Source organism: Bos mutus, chromosome 11, assembly GCF_027580195.1.
Source record: "Bos mutus isolate GX-2022 chromosome 11, NWIPB_WYAK_1.1, whole genome shotgun sequence".
Lineage (NCBI taxonomy): Eukaryota > Metazoa > Chordata > Mammalia > Artiodactyla > Bovidae > Bos > Bos mutus.
The window spans coordinates 50,780-73,703 of NC_091627.1; the positions used below are offsets into that span (position 1 = coordinate 50,780).

General features: G+C 53.3%; 1 protein-coding gene across 2 annotated transcripts in view; it reads right to left on the bottom strand.

The window, feature by feature from the left end:
• CACNA1B (calcium voltage-gated channel subunit alpha1 B) overlaps positions 1 to 22,924 on the bottom strand; it is a 209,995-nt gene that overhangs the window by 23,849 nt on the left and 163,222 nt on the right. For both annotated transcript variants that reach the window (XM_070380086.1, XM_070380087.1), the window contains exons 26-36: positions 22,336 to 22,496; positions 20,907 to 21,044; positions 19,980 to 20,181; positions 19,595 to 19,759; positions 19,154 to 19,264; positions 18,724 to 18,807; positions 10,371 to 10,376; positions 6,803 to 6,919; positions 6,336 to 6,401; positions 5,101 to 5,192; positions 2,922 to 3,066 (exon numbers count right to left, since the gene is read on the bottom strand). In XM_070380086.1, coding sequence (XP_070236187.1) covers positions 2,922 to 3,066; positions 5,101 to 5,192; positions 6,336 to 6,401; positions 6,803 to 6,919; positions 10,371 to 10,376; positions 18,724 to 18,807; positions 19,154 to 19,264; positions 19,595 to 19,759; positions 19,980 to 20,181; positions 20,907 to 21,044; positions 22,336 to 22,496 — 1,287 coding nt within the window. The remainder of the gene's footprint in view (positions 1 to 2,921; positions 3,067 to 5,100; positions 5,193 to 6,335; positions 6,402 to 6,802; positions 6,920 to 10,370; positions 10,377 to 18,723; positions 18,808 to 19,153; positions 19,265 to 19,594; positions 19,760 to 19,979; positions 20,182 to 20,906; positions 21,045 to 22,335; positions 22,497 to 22,924) is intronic.

The following is a 22,924-nucleotide window of genomic DNA, read 5'->3' on the forward strand; positions in this document are numbered from 1 at the left end:
GTCAATCATAAAGGAGATCAACACTGAATATTCATTAGAAGGACTGATGCTGAAGCTGAAACTCCAATACTTTGGCCGCCTGATGCGAAGAACTGACTCATTGGGAAAGTCCCTGATGCTGTGAAAGATTGAAGGCGGGAGGAGAAGGGGACGGCAGAGGATGAGATAGTAGGATGGCATCACCAACTCGATGGACATGAGTTTGAACACGCTCCGGGAGTTGGTGACGGACAGGCAGACCTGGCGTGCTGCAGTCCACGGGGTCACAGAGAGCTGGACGCGACTGAGCGGCTCACACGCTGCAGTCCACGGGGCCACAGAGAGCTGGACGCGACTGAGCGGCTCACACGCTGCAGTCCATGGGGTCACAGAGAGCTGGACGCGACTGAGCGGCTCACACGCTGCAGTCCACGGGGTCACAAAGGGCTGGACGCGACTGAGCGCTCACACGCTGCAGTCCACGGGGCCACAGAGAGCTGGACGCGACTGAGCGACTCACACGCTGCAGTCCATGGGATCACAGAGAGCTGGACGCGACTGAGCGGCTCACACGCTGCAGTCCATGGGGCCACAGAGAGCTGGACGCGACTGAGCGGCTCACACGCTGCAGTCCATGGGGCCACAGAGAGCTGGACGCGACTGAGCGGCTCACACGCTGCAGTCCATGGGATCACAGAGAGCTGGACGCGACTGAGCAACTCACACGCTGCAGTCCATGGGATCACAGAGAGCTGGACGCGACTGAGCGGCTCAACTAAACCACGACTTGTTTATCCATTCACCTACTGATGGGCATCCGGGCTGTGCCCAGTAGAATTGTTGAATCCTACTATAATTGTACATTTATTATTTTAAGGACTCACCATACTGTTTTCCATGGTGGCTTTACCATTTTACATTTCCATGTGCAGTGCACAAGGGTGTCAATTTCTCCATATCCTCACAAAACTTGTTATTTTGTCTTGTTTTTTCAAATAGCAATACTAATAGGTATGAAGTGGTACCTCATGGGTTGTGCTTTGCTTTGCCCTAATGATCACTGATGTTGAGAATATTTCTACGTACTTGCTGGCCATTTGTACAGTTTTTTTTTTTTTTTTTTTTTTTAGAGAAATGTCTCTTTAGGTACTTTGGCCATTTTTATATGGTTATCTTTTATTGTTGAGATGCAGGAGCTCTTTATATATTTTGGATATTAACCCCTTATCATATACACTATCTGCTAAACTTTTCTCCCATTCCTTGGGTTGCCTTTTCACTTTGTATAATAGTGTCTTCTGATGCACAAAAGTTTCAAATTTTGAATAGTCCATTTTTTCCTTTTCTTACTCAGGATTATGGTGTCAAATCTAAGAATCCTTTGCCAAATCTGAGGTTATGAATCTGAGACTACAATGTTTTCTTCTAAGAGTTTCATAGTTTAAGCTCTTGTCTTCAGGTCTTTATCAATTTTGAGGTAACTTCTTTTCTTTTCTTTTTTCTTCTTTTCGGCCATGCCCCATAGCATATGGGTCCTATTTCCCCAACTGGGGATCAAATGTGCACCCCCTGCAGTGCAACTGCGGAGTGTTAACCAGGCAAGTCTCCAGCTAATTGTTACATATGGTGTAAAGTCCACTTCATTCTTCTTTGCATGTGGGTATCCACCACCATTTGTTGAAAGGTTTATCTTTCCTAACTAAATGGTTTCAGCAGCCTTGTTAGAAATCTTTTGACCATGTATATGAGGATTTATTTCTAGTCTCAACTCTATTCCTTCAGTGTATATGTTTGGATTTATGCCAGTATAATACTGTTTTGATTTACTCAAGTTTTGGCATCAATTTTTAAATCACAAAGTATGAGGCCTCCTATCTTGTCACTGGGTTTTTTTGTATTTAATTTTAAAAAGTTTTTCTTAAAGTATAGGTGATTCACGCTAAGTGTATAGCAAAGTATATGTATGGGAGGGAGTCGAAGCACCTGGGAGATCGTTAGAACTCAGACTCTTGGGTCCCTCTCCCAAAGATTCCAGTACGGTAAGTCTTAGAAGGGACCCAGGAATCTGAATTTCTAACAAGTGCTCAGGTGATGCTTAAGTCGCGGGTCTCTGGACCACACAGGGACCTCAAGGGTATCATCCAGCCTGACTGATACACCAAACACTAAAGACAGCGAACTTACATCTCCAGCCAGAGGCTCCCCCGCGCCTCCACTGCCTCCCCGCCCACCACACCCGCAGCTCCCCAGCCTTCCACCCGGGGGAATATCATTCACTGCCTCACCCCAGCAAGCCCCAGAACACAGCTCTCTCCCCTCTTTCTCTCATGCCCATGTTCAGTCACCAGTCACGTAAGCTCTGCCTGTACAGGGCGGCCCCCGTCACACAGCTTCCTTCTCACCCTCCCTTCTCCAACTGTCACTTCCAATCAGCTCCTGGCCGCACACAGCCTCTCCTGACCAGAAGCCAGAGTGAGGTTTTAAGATGTCAAGCAGACGATGTCACTGTGCATCATCTCCCAGAGGCTTCTGCTGACTCGTGATAAAGTCCACTCACTGTGATGTGGCCCACGGACACCTCCAGCCTGACCCCATGAGTTTCCTGAACCACATCAGGCACAGGCAGGCTGGCTGGAGTGCTGGCGCCTGTATCTCGCCACCACGGTGCAAGTCCTTCTAGCTGAGAACTGAGGGACAGTGCCCCACAGAAATGCAAGGCCCTTTCCACGGGAGTAAAGGCAGGCCCACAGGAGCTCATTACTCAGTGGGTCCTTTCAGGATTAACGTGGTCCTCATCCCCAGGGAAACAAGGACCATCAACATGGAATCAGCTTTCATGCATCATGGGTCAAAATCAGATGTCAGCAAGAGAGCAGGGGGACTCAGGTTGGTCTGAGACAGGCAGAAGTGGCAATGGGGTGTGCACAGGGTCCAGGACTCACCAGAAAGGAGCAGAGGAAGATGAAGGAGACAAAGTAGAAGTAGGCGAAGTCACTCCCACACTCCGTGGCATTGGCGAGCTCATCACAGGCCCGACTGCTGAGGCAGGACAGCATGATCTCATGCCAGGCCTCCCCGGTGGCACTCCTGAGAGGAGGGCAGAGCGTGAGGCCAGGAGGGAAGGCCCAGGACTGGCCGGGAAGGAAGCCCAGGAATTTAGGAGAACTGCGTTCCCTCCCACAGGGATCCTGCATAGGTGTTAGGTCTGGGTAACAGATGCTGATTCTTAAAAAGAAACCTCTGGCATTAGATTTTCAAGTTGATGCTATGTGGGAAAGCACGTGTTACAGGAAAGCAATCATGGCCCCGAAGTCAGCACCATGGGGAGCCCCCTCCGCGGCCTCTGATCTCCTCCCCAGCGTGTGCCGCCCAGTCCTCCTGGGTTCAGGACACAGTGACTCCATCCTTCCCAGTGCTCAGGCCAGAGACTTGGGAGTCATCCTTGCCTTCTCTCTCTCACCACGTCTTGACCTGCCTTCAAAACCAGCCAGGCTCTTACTACCCCTACCTCCCTGGGCTGAGCAACAACCGCTTCTGAGCTGCAGCAACAGCTAGTTAACTGGATGTTCCCCCGCCCAGTAGCCCAGATCAGATCAGAGACCTCCCCAGTGACCCCTACATGACTGCCCAGAGCTCTGTGGGTCTGCAGCTGCCTCATCCCCTACCACGGTCCCCATTCACTCTACTGCAGCCACTCCTGCCTCTACTGTTTCTGGAGCACATCAGGAACCCTCAAGCCTGAGCAGCTACTGCAGAAGCCCGCCTGCGTGGCCTTCCGCTCCTGTGCATGAAGCCAGCACAGGGGCCAGATGTGCATCGGACTTGCAGGTGGCCCAGCATGCCTCTGTGTGGTCAGTCCTGGGCAGAAGCTGGGTCCACTCCCCACTGACAGTGGCTGGTTCAGCCTGTGCCAAGCCTGAATGATGAGGGTGCCCATGTGATGAGGAAAGAACAGAGGTCTTTGAGATCAAAGGTTTAAAATCAAGGCTGGCTTCATATATCTTGTGACATGAAGCAGGATATTAATAAACAAAGAAATAAAGTGCATGTAAGAACTAAAGTCCGGAGAAATGACACTACTTGGGGAAGTATCAGCCTAAGGATCCTGTTTGTCTGATGGAAAGGGTAAGTCAGAAACTCTCTCCAGGCAGCTCAGTGAAGCAGGCCTGGGCTGAGCTCACCCTCCAAAAAATGAACTCCCACACCCCGCCAAATACATCTGCATAGGGTCAGCTGAGCTGGGTGTCCCCAAAAGTGGACATAGCAGGGAAACCTCAGGAAGGGGCCCAAGGTGGGGTCTGCTGTTTATTTATTAATTAAATATTAACTTATTATGAGGCCCCTCATCATAAATTATTAGAGAGACCACATTTCCGCCCTCCCTGAGGATCACAGTGAATGAAGGAGACACATTCGACCCTCTGGGCTCTACCCACGAGTGCCTTCTTACGTCAGGGCGGTGGGCAGCCACAGTCCACGTGTGTCCATGCCTCAGAGAAATGGCTAGGGAGCCATCCCCCATACACCTTTGCAGGGAGGCCTCTGAGCTGACACAAGTCGGTGCTCCTCAAGGCCCTGCCCTGGTGCACCCCTTGACTGCACCCTGGAGCCGTGGGAACTGCAGCCACTGTGAGCAACAGAGGCGGATGGAGCTGCCCTCAGACCCACATGTCTGGCCGGTTGGTCCCTTGGGCCACTGAGCGGGTGCACACTGTTGACAGCAGCTCTCTGCTGCCCGATTTTCCTGATCCCAGGGATCCCTGAAATCACTAAGGCAAGCTGATGGGAAGCTTGGGGCTGGCACACCAAGAAAGGCTCTTTTGACACCTGTGCTTCAAGACCTCACTGGGCAGCAGAGACAAGGCAGGCAAGCCAGCCCAGCCCAGGGGTCTCAGACTGACTGCTTCGGGGGCCTCCCGTCAGGCCCAGGAGCCATTAAGGAAGAACAAGCAGAAAGGGAGGAGAAACTGGAAAGGTCCACCACAGAGAAGCCAGTATGACGAGGAGTGGAGGGTGGGGTCCATCTCGAATGAAGGGGTCCCTGAGCCTGGACCTACCTCTATACAACACACTGAGGAGGAGCCTCTGATTCTGGACCCACCTCCACCTCCCACAACACACCTGAAGAGCAGCATCAAGGCCTGAAGAAACGTCCGAAAGTTATTGTGACGGTTGATGCTGGTGTCGTCATCCAGAGCAATGTTTCCAAATACCTGCAGTGGAGAGGAAGGCAGACAGCACTGCAGACCAGTGCGCTGGGTCCTTAGGAGCCATGGCCAGGCAGGAGGCTGTGGGCGTGCAGTGGGGGCCACACGGGCTGGGACCGCCCTCACCCAGAGACCCCGACAGAGCTGCCAGTACTGCTGCTGGGGGACAGGGCCCGGGTGTCTGGCCCCCGCGGCATCTGCGCCTTCACTTCCAGGGAAGAGGAAGTGCCTGGCAAGTCTAACATGCCACTGTCCCACAGCCCGGTCTGCACGGGCTCTGGCTCTGAGCCTGTCCAGGACCAAACAGCATAACCAGTAAAAAGTGGGGCCCAGAGCTAAGTTTCGGTGGGCTCTGCTAGACAAAAGGAAGGAATCATTTTAAAATTCACTCTCTCATCAATGACCCCAAAACAGTAACTATACTGATACTCTGATAGATCACTTGAAAGTTTTTTTTAACATTTTTGTGCAAACACGACAATGGGCTTTGTACCCATTTTAATTTCTTTCTTTCAGGGTTAGAAATGCAAATAAGCCCCTCACTCTAAGCAGCTTAAAATCTGGAATCCAGCTGAAAATTTATGAATTATCATATATCCATCAAAAACAAAGATCACTGGGCTGTGTTTTTGTATGTCCATAGACCAAAGCATGAAAAACATATATTTGTTTTAAATAACATCAGATCTCAGTAAATTTCAAGCAAGAGAACTTTCAATCCCTGAAAATAGAGTTTAAAAATCAGTTTTCAGCTAACCTTTTAGACACTGTCTCCTCCCACCACAAATTAACATTTGAGACCACCTCCCATCCCTACATCCTTCAGAAGTGCTCCTGGGCGAAAGGCACAACCAGCTGCTGTGGCACAGGCCGCCCAGGCCATGCAGATGTGCTCAAACACTCCTCACTGTGCGAGCCCAGCACCCAAGCAACCGTGCCCACCGGTGCCCGGACACAGCCCAGCAGGACTCCACACAAGAGGAGGGCCGCACATCTGCCCACAAAGGGTGGCAATGCCTGGCCTCAGCTACAGAACAGTCTTTCTAAGAATTAAGTTCATAAAGTGCTTAGACTGGCACCTGGCTCATAGAAACACTGCTGAGTGCCAACCAGTCCCTGCTGTCATGCGATGGCCCTGCACACACCCACCTGCATGCCGATGATGGCGTAGATGAAGAACAGCATGGCGATGAGCAGGCACACATAGGGCAGGGCCTGCAGAGACACAAGGAGGCCGGCTCAGCGCCAGGAGAGCCACCAGCCCCCTTGCCTGCACCACATCCAGAGAGTGGACACTGGCTGGGTCTCCGGGCAGCACCAGCCTTAGCTGACCTCAGACCCAGCCCCACTGACCACCAAGCCCCTTCACCAAGTGCCCATCATCTTCATTTACAAACCAAGTCATAAAAGCCACTTCAGCCCTTTGTGAGCATAAACAAGATACTCTCTGTAAAACTAAAAGTGTCCTTACAAACTCACAGGAACAACGGGGGCCATGGGAGGGGTGGCACCCACCCTGGTCTTCCCAAGGAAAGTGCCAGGGCGGTAGGGCAGAAGCTCCCCCACCGGCACAACGAGGGAGAAGTCAGGCCCCGCCTGGCCACGCCCAGCCTCACCTTGAAGGACTGGACGAAGGTCCAGAGCAGAATGCGGATGGTGTAGCCTTGGCGGAGCAGCTTGATGAGTCGGGCAGCACGGAAGAGGCGGAGGAAGCTGAGGTTGATGAAGTTGTTCTGCAGGGAAAAGAGGTTGTGCTCTGACCTTCAGAAACCAGCCTCCCACAGGCACAGGGAGGCTGCTCCCCACCCACCTCCCCAAGTCACTGTGTCCCAAAGAAAAGCAGGTGAAGAGAGAGACTGAAACAAAAAGTCACTGCTTCACAGTCTAAGCAGCAATCAGCCACCAGAAAATCTTCCAGAAGTAAAGCTTGTCATTGCAAACAACTTCTCATGCAGCAAATCAGAGACACTCCCTCCACAGGGAGGGACAGATGGGTCCTGCGAAGCAGCTCCCTGCTGCCAGGTGGAATGGGAGGCTGCCCGCAGCCAGGCCTCCGACACTGACCGCCTCTCAGGACACAGCTGAGCAGCCCAGGGACTGGGCCGGGCTGCCTCTCCTCAGACTCGAGGGCCATGCCCTTGTCTCCCACATGCCAGCAAGGCCCTGCCACCCGGGGCCCAGCAGAGGGGCGGACACGTCCTCTGGGGCCAGGCAGGGACCTGCAGACAAGTCTTGACAGGAGCTGTAGGTGGTGGCGGCCCCGCTGCTGCCACCCGAGAAGCCCCCTCCGTAGCCCCCAGACCAGTCTCTGCTCCAGAGAACCCGAGATGTCTCACAGCACGCCCTCATCCAGAGGGTCTAAAGTCAAGCACAGAGCAAACCGATAATCTCTGGGCTCCACGGATGACCTGGGAGTAACGCTTCCACCCTGGCTCAAGGGCACCTGAATCCCTGGCACATCCCTTTCAGGGGGCCCGGCTCTGGGCAGTGTCCCTGAGTAGAAAGGGGTGCTCATGGGCACGGGGGGCTTCTTGCCCTGCCTGCTTAGAGACCAGGTGCCCTCTTCTGCCCACCCACACGCAGCCTGAGAGCAGCTTCCTCACACTTTGCTGTTTTAAAATACGCAAGCAGCTCAGGCTAGATACATTGTGTTGCCAGATTCAGTGGTCAGACACAGAGAAAAGAGAGCAGGTGTTGAATGAGGCAGCAGCCGCGGTGAGCGCGTGCAGGAGGTGGCAGGGTCTGGGAGGAACGGCGTCCCGCTCCAGGGCTGCCCATCTGATCTTGGCTAGGACGAGGTGTCTGTCGGGGGACAGGCCTCACTCCACCCCTTGCTTGCCTCATCTCAGGGGCTGGCTTCTTCACTTCCACCTGGGACTCTGGACTGTGCTGGTGAGGGACATAAGTTACCCTGGGCGGTGGTGCTGAGTTTTAGACAATTCCACAGGGGGACAGGGCAGTTCACCGGCACAGAAGGGCTGACTGTGGTCCAGATCAGCAAGAAGGCAGAGTGGACCTCGGGACGTGATCCTGGAGGGGGTTCTCATTTGCCTGCAGCTCCCTCACTAGCTCGAGCTGGGGAAAGAGACCCTCAGGGCAGACAGGGTAGATGAGATACATCCACACTCTCTATCTGAGTCCCCTGGGCCTTGAGGACTCTCAGGTGAGCCAGTGATCTCAGGAGGTTGGAAGGGGGACCTTTTAGGGTGTCAGGGAGCCCTTTGTACAGGACAATGAAGCCCAGCAAGGGTGAGGGGCTGCCTCCTCAGGCTTCTTCATTTTGAAACCACCTGCGCATGTGGACCTGGAGGGGCCAGGACAAAAGCAATTTGCTCAGGCAATTGGCACAGACAAGATGATCTCCTGAAAACAGTGGGAGGAAATAGTCTTCTGGGTAATAAAGAAGGGACGGATACCAGAGCAGACAGAGGAATGCTGTCCATTCAAGTCCCTGGACACAGAGCTCAGCCACGTAACACTTCCTATGGACACCCAGGCCCCACCCATCCTCCCAGACTTTCTCCTCGGGGCTCCAGTAGGCACCTAGGAGAGGGTGGGGGTGCCAACAGACAGACAGCCCTAGAGAGTCATGAAGGAGGATGGTGAGGCAGCTACAGATGCCACAAGCAGTGTGATGGCCTGAGCACATCATGGCTGCACCCAGGGCACGAGCCGCCAGACACCACCAAGCGGGCCGCATGCTGGACAGTGGGGGCAGCAAGCACATGGCGGCCTCCCCACGGCTGAGCACGGCCACCCCTGGCCTCAGCCGACCCCTGGAGGTGGACACAACCCTCCCCACCCCCAGAGTCCACGGTTTCTGCTGTAGCCTGGAATAGACACAGCTACTTTCAAGTCAGGGCCCCCTTATCACCCCTGCCTCTGAGCCAGCAAGGTCAACGCTGCACCCCTCAATGCGGCAGCTGCTTTACACTGAGGGGACACTGGTCCCCAGCTCCACTGAGCACCTGCTTCCTCCTCCCCACGGTGGCAGTGTTAGGACATAACGCCTGGGGTGAGGAATCATTGAGAAAACTGAGATGGGAGCCACAAAGGCAAGTGGACCCCAGGCCAAGGCCCTCACCTCCTGTGTCCAAGCACATCATTGCGTCTGGGCAGACTCACAGCAGAATGAGGGGCTCCCCTTCAGACTGTGCACATGTGCCGGGGGCCCCACATGTGCTGGGGAGGAGGTGCAGCCGCACGGGGAACAAGCTGCTTTCCTACTCAGCTTCATTCTCAAGGGGACTGATGATGGGGGAGACAGGAGGAGAGACAGAGAGAAAAGGAGTAAGCCCGAGGGGCCTGCTCGGGGGCGGCAGGAAGGGCTGAGCGGAGGCCTGACGACACCAGCAGAGCCTGCGCTAAAGATGCAGCCTGGTACTTGTGCGGCTTAAATGTCTTTTTCTCAAAACTCAAGCTTTTCTGCTGATTGTGAAACGCTTTACCACATTCACCTTCTGTTCAGGAACCTGAAACATTTGCTCTTTGCATGAACTTCCAGCCGAGGCCTCGGCTCAGTCTGCTCCAGCGTCCCCACTCTCCCTCAGATTGTCCTCAGACCCGGAAGGAGGCCCTGTCCACCCCACTTACATGGGCTCCACACAAGCTCGCTGACCAGGGCACACGGGAATCCATGGTGCTGGATGGAGGCCCAGCTCTCTGCTGCCTCCTGGGGCAAAGGCCCTCTTCCTACTCAGTCAGGACAATCCCCCAAGGTTCGTGCCCCCCAGCCAGGCCTCCACATAAGGTCTGTCCAGGAAGGACCCAACAGGAGACTTCGTCAGAGGTGGACCCAAGCCCACTTGGTCTGCTGGCCAACAGAGGCAGAGCAGAAGGGAGATGACTGTGCAGCAGAAACCGCGGACTTTACAGGGAGCAGGTCCAACCTCGCACCCAGCAACCCCCACCCCCAATTCTGACTCAGTCTCGACACTTACCTGCCTCTCTCTCAGAAGCCCCTATCTCCTCTCTTGGCCCAAGGCCAGTTCCTGTGATCAAGTGGCCCCTGAGGGCCCTCAGAAGGCCAGGAGCCAGGGAGAGCGCACTAGAGGCCAGAGGGGGCGGGTACAGCTGGGCTCTGAGCACAGGAGGGCGGCGGTGAGGGTGACAGGAAGCAGAGGAAAAGGAGAGCAGAGCAAGCAAAACAAAGAGCTTTAAGAACGTATAAGTCATGAAACCAACCGTTTCCTATATGTGATGTTTTCATGGATGGGTATTTGCGTGTTATTTACAAATTGGGATGTTTGAGCAGCAGGCGCGCAACATACAGACGGAGACATGGTTTTCGCATTGTATGTTGGGTGGCGTGAGTCAGCAGGTAGGTTAAGGTAAATCAAGAACAAAAACAGAAAACAAAAGAGAAAATGAGTCATCAACACAAGCAAAAACTCAAACTCTGAATACTTCACTGGAAATTTTTAGGATTTTGGTAAACTGCATATTTTGCTTAAAAATGAACCAAATCAAAACACATTTTTGAAATCTGTAGGTTACACAGACAGAGGCGTCATTTGCATTTCTGTTTGTAATGCAAATCCAAAGATGACTCACAGACACTTATTTTTTTATTCCAGGCAAAGAAATCAATGTCAGTTTCATGCTTGTTTGGAGCACTTTCTCTATGCAACCCTGGTTATTAAGACTATTGCTCTATGTGACTTTTAAGTTGGGAGTGGGAACTGACACTCATATTTTTGCCTCAGGAAAAAAAAAGTGCATCCACAAAGTAACAGATGAAGTGACTACAAATGGAGAAAGAGAAGCAACACGGAAACCCACAGGGCGGCTTGCCTTCCTCTTCCCTCCTCCAGGCAGAGCAGCAAGAAGACTGCCCTCGGAAATCACTAGCAGCTGGGCAGCTGAGCTTTGAGACCAGGCGGATTCTGAACACTCCCACCAGAACTGCTGGGTGTGCAGGATTGAGGGAGGCTGCCCTGGAGGGTCTCAAACATCTGCAAGCTGCCCCTCAAGAGTCCAGCAGCTGAGGGGCCTCTCTCTGGAGAGGCATCCCTGGGAGACAGCACGTCGATGACATTAGCCACCTGAGCCTCCACCCCCTGCTGACGAGGCACACACGTGCCCAAACCCCCGGGACTGTGCCCTTGCAGTCGGAAGCCCAGTGTTCGGATCCTTTTTTCCAGGGGAATAAAGATTCCTGTGTCCAGGGAAGCAGAGCACACAGGGGAACCGTTTCTGAGCGGGAAGCCCACAGTGAACGGGCAGCACCCAGACCGTACTGCAAGGCCAACGGCTAGTACAACAAACACCCTTGATTTTTTTTTGTTAAAACGGCAGCTCTCAGCCTGGATTGTTCAGATCATTAACTTCTCAACACCATGAAACATCTCATGTAAACAAAAGAATACGTGTAATTATATATATACACACATGATTTTTAAATAAAGATGATAAATCACCCATATATTCATTATCCAGCTTAAAAACCAGAATGTCACCATTACTCTGAAAGCCCTTCCTGTCTCTCTCTTCCCCAGATGTAGTTGTGCTTAGTCGCTCAATTGTGTCTGACTCTGCGATCCCCATGGATTGTAGCCCACCAGGCTCCTCCATCCCTGGGGGTTCTCCGGGCAGGAATACTGGAGTAGGTTGCCATGCCCCCCTCCACAAGATGTAGTAACTACACTTAATTATTGTTAATAATTGCTTTTCTTTACTGTTTTAGCTCAAACTCTTAAAATGAGCTATACTTGTCTTTTCTTAACTCTGTGATGGGATTAGACTGTATGTAGCCCTCGTGGGCTTGGGTGAACTTGTGCTCTGACTCTGAGCAAATGTCAATTTGAGAGGCGTCCTCCTGATGAGGATTTCATTCACTGTGTCCACAAACCACTTCTGCTGCCACTGCAGACACTGCCACGAACATCAGAGTGGAGAGCGTCTCCAGGCTCTGCTGCTGCAGACACTGCCACGAACATCAGAGTGAACAACGTCTCCAGGCTCATCTGCTCAGGCACCCTGCACACCTGTACCTCGGAGGCTGTAGCTACAGATGTGCCCGACCTCCCCAGACACCCAGCAGCAGCACCCACATCCTCACCCACCGCTGGCCACGTCGGAATTTCTGTTTGACAAACCAGTAACTATGAAATGGCATCTCGGTGCTGTTTCACTTTGCATTTCTTTGATTACAAATAAGGTTGAGCATCTTTCCGTGGCGTGTCTTCTGCTCTGTAAGATGCCTTGGGCTCACAGAAGAGCCTCGCACACTCTGGACACTAACCTCCCCTGGGGTCTGGAAGGCCTCTGCCCTCCAGCCCTGGTCACCACGTGCTGGCCTCACACTCTTTGCTCCCGTGGATCTCACACCATCTCATCTTACAGGCTCACAATTCCCAGCCTTACATTATTGGCCCGAGTCTCCTCTGGCTGCCCATGGACGACTCCAGGGAGGGCAGCCGGACTGAACTCTAACACGGATAAAGTGCAGCCAGACGGTCATCAGAAAACCTGTTCCTCACAATTTTCTCCCTTTTCAATGAAAGACCGACCACTTCTCCAAGTGCTCAGAAAAAAATTCTGATGCCATCCTTGCTTCATCTCTCACACTCCCATCTGATTCATCTACAGCTCTACCTTGAAGTTACACCCAGAACTTGACCATGTCTCACTGCACCCCAGCTCCCCAGCTCCACTCCTGGCTCATGGCAGTAATGCTGGGCCACATACACATCTTCTGTGGCCCAATATCCAGTTGTCACAGCTTATATCTTTGTTCCTGAAAGCTTTTCCAGGCCAGGACACAAGGCCTACAGCCTAACGTCAATAAATGATGAGTTGTTATTCAGTCACTAAGTCATATCCAACTCTTTGCCACCCCATGGACAGCAGCCCGCCTGGCTCCTCTGCCCGTGGGACTTTCCAGGCAAGAATACTGGAGTCGGTTCCCATTTTCTTCTCAGGGAATCTTCCTGGGATTGAACCCGGGTCTCCTTCATTGGCACGTAGATTCGTTACCAGGGAAGCCCAATACAGGCTGATTGTTTGGCCCTCTCTACCTGTGGCAGACAATGCCTGGTGGGGATGCCCAGGGATATAACAGCAGCTGACCTGCCAGCATCTTCCACGAGCTGCCCCACCTTCCTTCCCACTTGCTTCCAGATAACAACTTGAACCACACCCTGTCTCAGGGTGTTTCTAGGACAATCCAGCTAAAACAGCCTCTGCTTGCACCTGCACACACTTCTCGACAGAGCCACCAGGGCTGTGGCCTTAAAAGCCAGACAGTGTCGCTCCTCACAAAGCCTCCAAGCCCTCCCATCGCACTCAGAAGAAAAGCCAAGCTCTACTGACTGCACAGCCTTCCCTGTGCAGCCAGCGTGCCCACCCCCTCAGCCCTGAGGGGGCCTCTGCTGCCCGCAGCTCTGACCGGCTCCACCTCCGCTTGAGCCCAGCTTGCTGCCTGGAGCTGCGCCTCATGACACACAAGCACCCAGTCCTCACGCGCTCTGCTCTGTCTTCCCGCCATCACTGGCACTGTGAGTCCTGCCCACTAGGATGAAACAGAGTTGCACCTTTTGTCCCAGCACTTAGGACAGTGCTGAGCACACCACAGGCACTGCACAAGTAAGTGTCTTAACACACATACGTGAAGGAGTGTGATGTGACTGTCCTTTCCCTCTTCACGGATCGGCATTCCTCCTTTTGATAAACAAAAACTTTATTTTATACAATCTTTTCCAGTTATGGCTGGTACTTTACATATATTTTGCTTAACAAAGCATCCCTATCTCAAAGTCTTAAAGATAATCTCTTGTATTTTCTTCTAAGACTGTTAAAGTTTTGTCTCTTACACTTACGTTTTTTCACCCATTTGCCGCATTTTCGTGAATGTACGAACCAAGATCCAACGTCTCTTTTCCCCTGTGTTGTTCATCAGTTACGCCCACAGTGAGTCACACACCAAGTTTCCAAATACAACCAAGTCCGTGTCCAGGCTCTTGAGCTATGCCTACGCCAACACCACACTGTTTTAACTGCTACAACTTCCCAGGATGTCTCCTCACTGTCAGGAGCAGCCTCCCCACCACAGCCCCCCAGGAGCACCTTCTTCTCAAGTATCTTGGCCATTTGTGAGCCTTTCTCTTACAAATGCTAAAAACAACTTGCCAAACTGCATAAAAAGAGACAAACAAAAAGAAAAGCAAAATAATTGGTATTTTTATTGAAATTGCATTGAATCTATAGATCAACTGGGGAAAATCGCCATCTCTATGACATTGACACCACTTATTAACATGACATGCACCTCCATCTATGCAGGTCTTCGTTTAATAATTTTGCACAAAGAGATCTCGCACACACACCTTGTTAGGTTTATCGTCAGGAGTGCCGATGTTGTAACGAAATACAATGCACTCTCTTGAGCAACCTCACATTCAATTAGTTTTAGATTATCCTAGATTTCATCCACAGATGATACGTCTTCTTCGACTAATGGCAGTTTACGTAGTCCCCTTCTGAAACTTAAGCATTCCCTTTGTTTTTCTGTCTTATTCATTCGGCAAGTACTTACGAACGCCTGCACACTGCCAGGCACTATTTTAAGCACTGGAATCAGCAGTGAGCAAAGCAGACAAAAATCTGTTCTTATGAAGCTGACACACAACTTACTGAACTGTTGATATATTGTTCAATGTTGAAAAGAAGTAGTGGTTACAGACATCATTGTCCTTTTCTGATTTTAAAGGGAATTCTTTCCAAATTTCACCACTGTAGATATTTGCATAGGGCTTCTTGGTGAATGCTCTTCATCAAGTTAACACATGCTAATCGTTTCCATCACGAATAAAATCTGAATTTTATTGAGTATCTTTTCTGCATCTGTGACAGGCTTATTAACAGTGTCCTTTGACCTGTTCATGTAAATTACAGTGATAGCCTTTCTGTTGTGGAGTCTGGTGTTCCTGGGATAAACCTGACTGCACTTCTTCCTGGACACTGCGGGATCTGGCTTGCTTACATGCTGTTTTGAATTCTGCATCTATGTTAATGAGTGAGTATGGATTATGATCGTCCTTTCTTACACTCTTCTTAAAATTTTTGATGTCAAGATTCAAGGCTACATTGTATGATGTAGCCTCATACAACTAGTTAGGAAATGTTCCCTCTTCTATTCTCTAGAACATATGTAGCATTGAAATGGCCTTTCCCCATGTTTGAGGTGGAAATCTAGTGTACCAGAGTGTTATAACCCAGTGGTGTGAGCCGTGTCTGAACAGGGACCCCACTGGACCTCACGCCTCCTACTCTTGGAAGACTCCGTGTGTCCTGGAGACAGCAGGCCCACCTAAGGGAAGACCGCTGCTTCCGTTCATCAGCTGACGCAAAGCAGCAGGTTTCAGAGCAAGAGAAGGCTCTCTAGCAGGTCCACACTGCAGTGTCAGGAGCCTGCCACTTGGGCCACAAGCCCCAGCAGGCCCCATGGTGCTAGGAATATCTGTGGGAGATAAACACCTGTGTGGGGCCCTCGAAGGCCCCACATGAAAGTCAATATAGTCACCTAGGCTCCTGGCAATGGCACCCCACTCCAATACTCTCGACTGGAAAATCCCATGGACGGAGGAGCCTGGTGGGCTGCAGTCCATGGGGTCGCTAAGAGTCAGACAGGACTGAGCGACTTCACTTTCACTTTTCACTTTCGTGCATTGGAGAAGGAAATGGCAACCCACTCCAGTGTTCTTGCCTGGAGAATCCCAGGGATGGGGAGCCTGGTGGTGGCCCCATCCCTGGGATTCTCCAGGCAAGAACACTGGAGTGGGTTGCCATTTCCTTCTCCAAGGGTGGGCTGCTGTCTATGGGGTTGCACAGAGTCGGACACGACTGAAGCGACTTAGCAGCAGCAGCAGCAGCAGGCTCCTGGAGCAAAGATTCACATCATCTGCAGAGATGTCATGCCTGGCTACAAGGTCCTACAGAGACTGTCTGACCATGAGACGCCGTATCTATGGCACCAAAGTTGCCCTCACGAGTCATGTGCTGCAGGCCCAGCAACAGCCCGGGGCACAATGGACATGCCACATCTGGGGCCACACGGGAGCAAGTCTAGAGGCCACAGTCACATGACAGGAAGGCCCAGCCAGCCTCTCGCCTCTGTCACACCAGTCTCTTCTCAGGTCACCCTTTCCCAGCACATCGTGGGATGGTCACTAAAACTGGGCCGTAAAACTCAAAACCTGGTTATGGAGGGACTGGCTTGATATACTAGTATAGCCCTCAGTAGAGCCCCAGGCAGGGCCACCCAAGAGACAGTGTGAGGCAGAGCTCTGAGTGGTGTGCGCAATCTACCATGGCATGGGTACGTGTGTGTGTCTGGGGTGTGTGTGTGTGTGTGTAGGGAGACGTTGTCTGTGATAAGGCAAGGACTCCAGCTTGCTCAGGCCTCTGGAGGGAACAAGGTTTGGGGCAGAGGCACTGGCTGGACCTGGGAACGGACACTGTGTGTCATATGTGAACACCACCCCAGCACCCACAGCCACAGAGGCACTAAAACCCACGCACCCTGGACGCACTGGCCGATGATGGCAGCAGGCCTCCGTCCCCAGCCCCACTCACACGGCAGACCCACAGAGGCAGGGACTGAGACAGCTGGGGGGAGCCTGTGCCTGGGCCCGACAGCCAGGCTCCTCCTCAGCAAAGCGAATACAGCCACAGCCACTACTGAACACCTGCCCATTGCAAGCGAGGCCACCTGCAGGCCTCTAAGGAGAGCCATACTTGGTGCTGCCAGCAGTCACTTTGTGGGAAACTCTCCCCTGGAAACAGCAGTGATGGGTCTCCACAGGGACCACTCACATCTCGGGTCAGGCCTGCCTTGGCTGATGCACTAGCGTCAGAGATGTACCAGAAGGAGATTCCACACGACATCCACTTAGAGGAGAAAGGAGGGCCAACAGGGCGAGAGACCCGGGACCCGCTAGCATGTCAGCCTCCACATCACTCAGGTGTCGGCCGGGTGAAACGCCGGGACAGCCTCTCGCAGGCACAGAAAAGACACTGGGATGGCGGGGCTGTCCTTCAAGAGGAGTGGGCGGCCGATAGATATACTGGGTGCCCAACCTGAAAACATGCATGGATTTGGGAAACAAGGGCCCAAAGTAGAGGTGGGCCCTGTCACCCACAGGAGCCCAGGGGGACTTTGCGCCACCATCCCACAAACTCAAGTGAGGCACATCTAGGAGTCCAGACTCAAACAGGTGGAGACAGCTTCCTCTGTGGGACCCAGGAGGCCACCCTGGCTCCTGTGACTCTGGGCTCTTCACAGCCAAGGTGTGAAGGGCAGAGCTGCCCTTGCATGGGGCAGGGAGAAGTCTGTCTGGAAATCAGGGGGCTCCCAGGGGCCTTTCTAGAAGTTTCTGGGACCAGTCTGAACTGTGCCTGCACCATCATAGCAGCTAGAGCCACCACAGGGCACAGCAAGCAGGGCCTTGGCGGCGCAGCATGAACGCTGGCTCACTTGGTATGACCAGCAACTGGAGCAGCAGAGGGCTGGCCACAGCAAAGATCCCAAGATGACGTGGGTCCCCGTGGCAACCGTAGGCGCCCTGTTCCTCCTCCCATCAACTCCCTCCTCCCTGAGGTCATGACCAGCACCATCTGAAGCCAGAGACAGGACCCGACATGAAGAGTAGGCAGAGCCGGGTGGGGCCAGGGCTGCAAGCAGATGCCCCCACCCTGCATGTGGCCCTTAGGCCCAGCAGCACAGGCTGCGGGAGCCTGCTTTACCTGCCTCAGGGCACTCGGGTACCTGGGAATCCACACCCCAGGCAAGCCTTTAGCCGAGACCTGGCGGGCACAGAACTCCGCAGCTCACCCGACATGGAGCTGGAGCCTCAGCCCCTGTGGTTCTTCTCTCCCCACCCACCTCCCCAAAGCTCTCCCCGTGGTTCTGCCTCGGAACATGTCCCAAAATATAACTTTTACAAGAACCCTCATCTCAGCGTCTATTCCTAGGGAATTGAACATAAGAAACGTTGATAGAGATGTTCTTATCTTTGATCCTATCGATCTGTTGTGCTTGAAGAACACCGCTTATGACTCAGATTATTTCAAGTTTGTTGAGACATGTTCATGCTCTAGCCCTCAGTCAGTTTTCAGATATAATCCATGCATTTTAGTAAGAACTAGAATCTCCAGCATGTGTGCGTGTGCACACACACACACGTATGTAAAACAAACCTGATATTTTAAAATACTCCAAATCCTTCTTGGCTTTAGTTGTATCTTTTTGGAACCAGTTGTCAGGTGCATCCGTACTAGACACATACGAAATTACAAGATCCTTATCTTCCTGGTCACTTACACTCCCAGTGATTCTCCAGCCATCAGCCTGGAAGACCTTCTGGGAACCAATTTCTTACCCAAGATAAAGTATGTGCCTACAGGACACCCAGCCCCCAAACTCGCCTCTGGGGAGGAGCTTCGTGGGGAAGCATCCTCTGAGGAGGAGCTAACCCCCAGGCCTGGAGGCACAGTGGGGAGACCGCTCAGGGCCTGCAGGGGCAGGAGAGCTACTCACCGCAATCTCTGTTACTAAAATATCAGTAATACTTCCCAACACAGTGACAAAGTCAAAGACATTCCAGGCGTCTCTGAAATAGTTCTGGAGAGAAAGAAGGGCAGTTAGTGCTGGGCTGGCGGGGGTGGGGAGGCTCTGCAGACAAGCTGTAGGAGGTGGCCTCTCGTCAAGAAGGTAGCAGAGGACACATGGGCTCCCTCGTGGGCAGGTGGGCGGAGCACAAGGCTGCACATCCCCTCCCCTCCAGGAACAGGGTGGGGGCAGAGGTGGGGCAGAACCCGGCCGTCGCTTCCCTGGGGCCCCTTCAGGGTCATATGTGCTCTGGGGGTTCAGGGAAGCCCAGCTCTAAACAATGAACACTCAAAGATGCCCTACACAGGGGTGGCCAGAACACAGACACCAGAAGGCCTGAAGGGGCTAAGGCGCATACCAGCACTCCAAAGGCGATGACCTTGAGCACACACTCCATGGAGAACATGGACGTGAACACGATGTTCAGACACTTCAGCATCAGTTCGTACTCGTAGGGTGCATCGTAGAACTGCCCAAGGAAGAGGTGCTGTTGGCCATGGGCTCAGCTGCCCCGACCCACCCCACCAGGCTCATGAAGACCTCCTGTCAGAGCACAGCGGGCAGACACACCCGCCGCGCTGGGAGAGCCCTCCCTGCTCCCCGCGTCTTCCAGAACCTTCTCACGATCTCAGCCCACGGACAACCAGGAAATCTGGGTTGCGGAGGCAGCCCAAGCTGACCAGCACTCAGGGTGGTATCACCGCTGCCAACACCCCAGGAGGAGCAGGCCCTTCCCCCAGCTAGAGTCGAGTCCCCGTGTCCACGGGCGCCTGCAGTCCACCATGCAGGCCTCACGCACCTTCATCATCAGCACCACTGTGTTGAGGGCTATCATGGCCATGATGAAATACTCAAAGGGTGGTGAGACCACGAACGTCCACGTCTTGTACTGGAACGACTGCTTGTTCTGGGGCATGTACCGCGTCAGGGGTTTGGCGCTAATGGCGAAGTCGATACAAGCCCTCTGCGAGGGAGAAAGGAGAAGTGAGAACTTGGACCCCTTCGAGCCCCTGCACACCCCCTCCCCCAGCCACACACAGAGCCCCGATGACAGAAGGCCTTCTCCAGGGAGCCCTCCCCACCCCATGCTGGCCAGTGGTCCCCACACAGAAGGGAGGCCCAAGGGCCCTGACCACATTGCCCACCAGGGAGCTGCCTGGAAATGGAAAGGCAGGGAGTCCTACCTCGTTCTTCTCCAAGCTGCACTCAGACATGACTTTGTCCCCCTGCTCCTGGAAGGTGATGATGATCAAGGCCACAAAGATGTTCACAAAGAAGAAGGGGAAGACCACGAAGTAGACCACATAGAAGATGGACAGCTCCATGCGGAACCCGGGGCTGGGGCCCTGCTCCTCGTAGGTGGCATCCACCGAGTGTTTCAGCACCCTGGGCCAAGAGCCAACACCAAACATCAGGGGAGCCCAGGAGGACACGGTCCCAGGAAACACAAGACCTACGTCACAGGAGGGCTTCTGTGGCTGAGCTGGGGTGGTGCCATGCACGGCCAGGCCTGCTCCCCAGGAGAGCCGTGTCTCCCAGCAGCAGGCTGCCCCTCCCAAAGGGCTTGTACTCAGGGCTGCTGGGGACCTCCAGGAGGAGGCCTTGGCTGCCTGAGGTCCTATCCCTACAAGGAGAAGCGGGAGAGGCCCAGAAGTCCTGTGCTGCCCGGCTCTCTCCCATTTCACACCAGGTCACCTACCCATACCCTGCTTCACCTGTTGTCAGGAAGCCCTGGGTTCAGCAGAGTCTCCTGGCAGAGCATCACCCCTACCTTCTGAGGGATGGTCCTCTCAGCTCTAAAGGAAGCCCCTGCCATCCAGCGCGGCACTGAACACATGCATCCCTCAGGCTCCCCTTAATGAGGCCAGCAGCCAGCTCCTCTTCCCTCCAGCGCCCTGCCACTGAGCGGGGATTTTTAGGAGCTCATGATACTGTGCTCTGGGCTTACTCTCCTCCTCCTCCAGGCTGCCCACTCCCAGAGGGAGGGCCTCCTCTCACCAGTAAGCACAGAGCCTAGGGCGGATCTGCTTAGTGACAGGTGCAGAGTCTCAGCTCCCCACCCAGCTGCCCCTCTCTCGCCGAGCAGCCGTGAGGAGCCGGGCAGCACTCACATGGGCCACCCTTCGCCCGTGGACACAGTGAACAGCGTTAGCAGGGCCCACAGCACGTTGTCATAGTGAAAGTCGTATTTCTTCCACTGCCGCGGCTGAGCTTCCACCTCCTCCTTCTCGTAGTCCAAATACTGGCCCCTGGGGGTGGGAACACAGAGGGAGCCAGAGGTCAAAGGCAAAGGATCGAAACAAACCCCCGTGTCTGCAGTCAACCAACTTTTGAAAAGGGTCGTCCATTCAGGGGAGAAAGACTGGTCTCTTCATCAGATGGTGCTGAAACCACTGAGTATCTACAGGTGAGAATATGAATGTGGACCCCCATCTCACCCCATGTGTACAAATTAACTCAAAATAGATCAAAGGCATAAATGTAAGTAGTAACTTTATAAGACTCTTAGAAGAAAATATAGGGGGCCACAGAAAAAAATAGGTAAACTGGACTTTGTCAAAATGGAAAGCTCTGTTTTTCAAAGGAAATCATCAACACTCAAAATGGGACTAAAGACAGAAAACCATCTGTCTGATAAGGGGCTTTCTATCAGCACTACACTAACAACTATTACAATCAGTTATACAATGGATGAACATTTCAATTTTAAAAACGGATAAAAGACCTGAATAGATATTTTTGCAAAGAAGACATACAAATTATCAATATGCACATGAAAAGAGGCTCTACATCATGAATCATCAAGGAAACGCAAATCAAACCACAATGAGACACCACTTCATCCCCACTAAGATGGCTATAATTACATTTTTTAAAAGGAAAATAACAGTGTTGGCAAGCCCGTGAAGAAATCAGAACTCTCAGACACTGTTGGTGGGAAACAGTTTGGCAGCTCCTGAAACTGACAAAGAGAATCACCACGCAGCCCAGCAACCCCACCTCCAGGCTTATCCTCGAGAAAAATGAGAGCACCTGTGCACAGAAAAAGTTGCACATGTATTCGAAGCAGCAGTAACCACAGCAGCCCAAACGTGGGGACAACCCAAATGTCCACCAACAGGTAGGCAGATCCGTTCAGTGAGGTTTGATGATAAAAGGAATGACATCCAACCGTCAGGAGAGGGAGACCACTTGGGCCATAGCAGCAGAGACCTTGACCGCTGAAGCAGCGGGAGTCGGGTACAGCGGGCCACACAGAGCACATGATTCCCTTTGTGTGCAAAGTCTAGGATGGCGCTCACACGGGCACCAGCCTTCCCCCCCGCCCCTCCCTGAGGGCACTTCTCTTGTCTGCTCAGCTGGGGCCCAAGGCCTCAGTGATGAGGAAGTGGCTTCAGCCCTGGGGCTGCCCCGACCTTAGGGCCCAGCCTGGATCTTGAGGGTTGACACGGCGTCCAGCGGAGGCCGCACTGAGCCCCTGAGGCGTGCAGGCAGGACGGGCCCAGGCCGGCCCTGGGGACAGTAGGGGGCCCAGTTTACCTGCAGTCCCGCTCCAGCTCCTTGGACTCGTCGGTGCAGTAGAAAAACTTCCCCTTGAAGAGCTGTACCGCGATGACAGCAAATATGAACATGAAGAGCATGTAGACGATCAGGATGTTGAGGACGTTCTTCAGGGAGTTCACCACACAGTCAAACACAGCCTGGGGAGGGGCAGGGCTGTGAGGGGGCGGGCCAGCCCGGGACCCAGAAGGGTCTGCACCGGGGACCAGGAGGGTCCTCCTGGACCGGACGGGTGGGCAGGAGGTGCTAAAGAGCTGGTGCAGCAGGGGGCCCGACACCACGGAGAGCCTGGGGCTGGGGCCAGCGTTAGGCCACTCAGCCAGGCCTCGGGCCAGCACGGAGGGAAGGCACAGGGCTAAACTGAGGGCACTGCTTGACCTCTGCCCGTCGGGGGCATTCGGGATGAGGTAGACAACCGGCGATGTGAGGCCAGCTCAAGGCAGGACTTGGGCACGTGCGTGAACCAGAGGGGACTCCCAGCTGCTCCCACTGCCCAGGCCACCTGTTCTCCAGTGAACCTCTCCCTGCTGCCCTGGTCTGGTTGTTGCTGGCTGTGCACAGAGGCCAA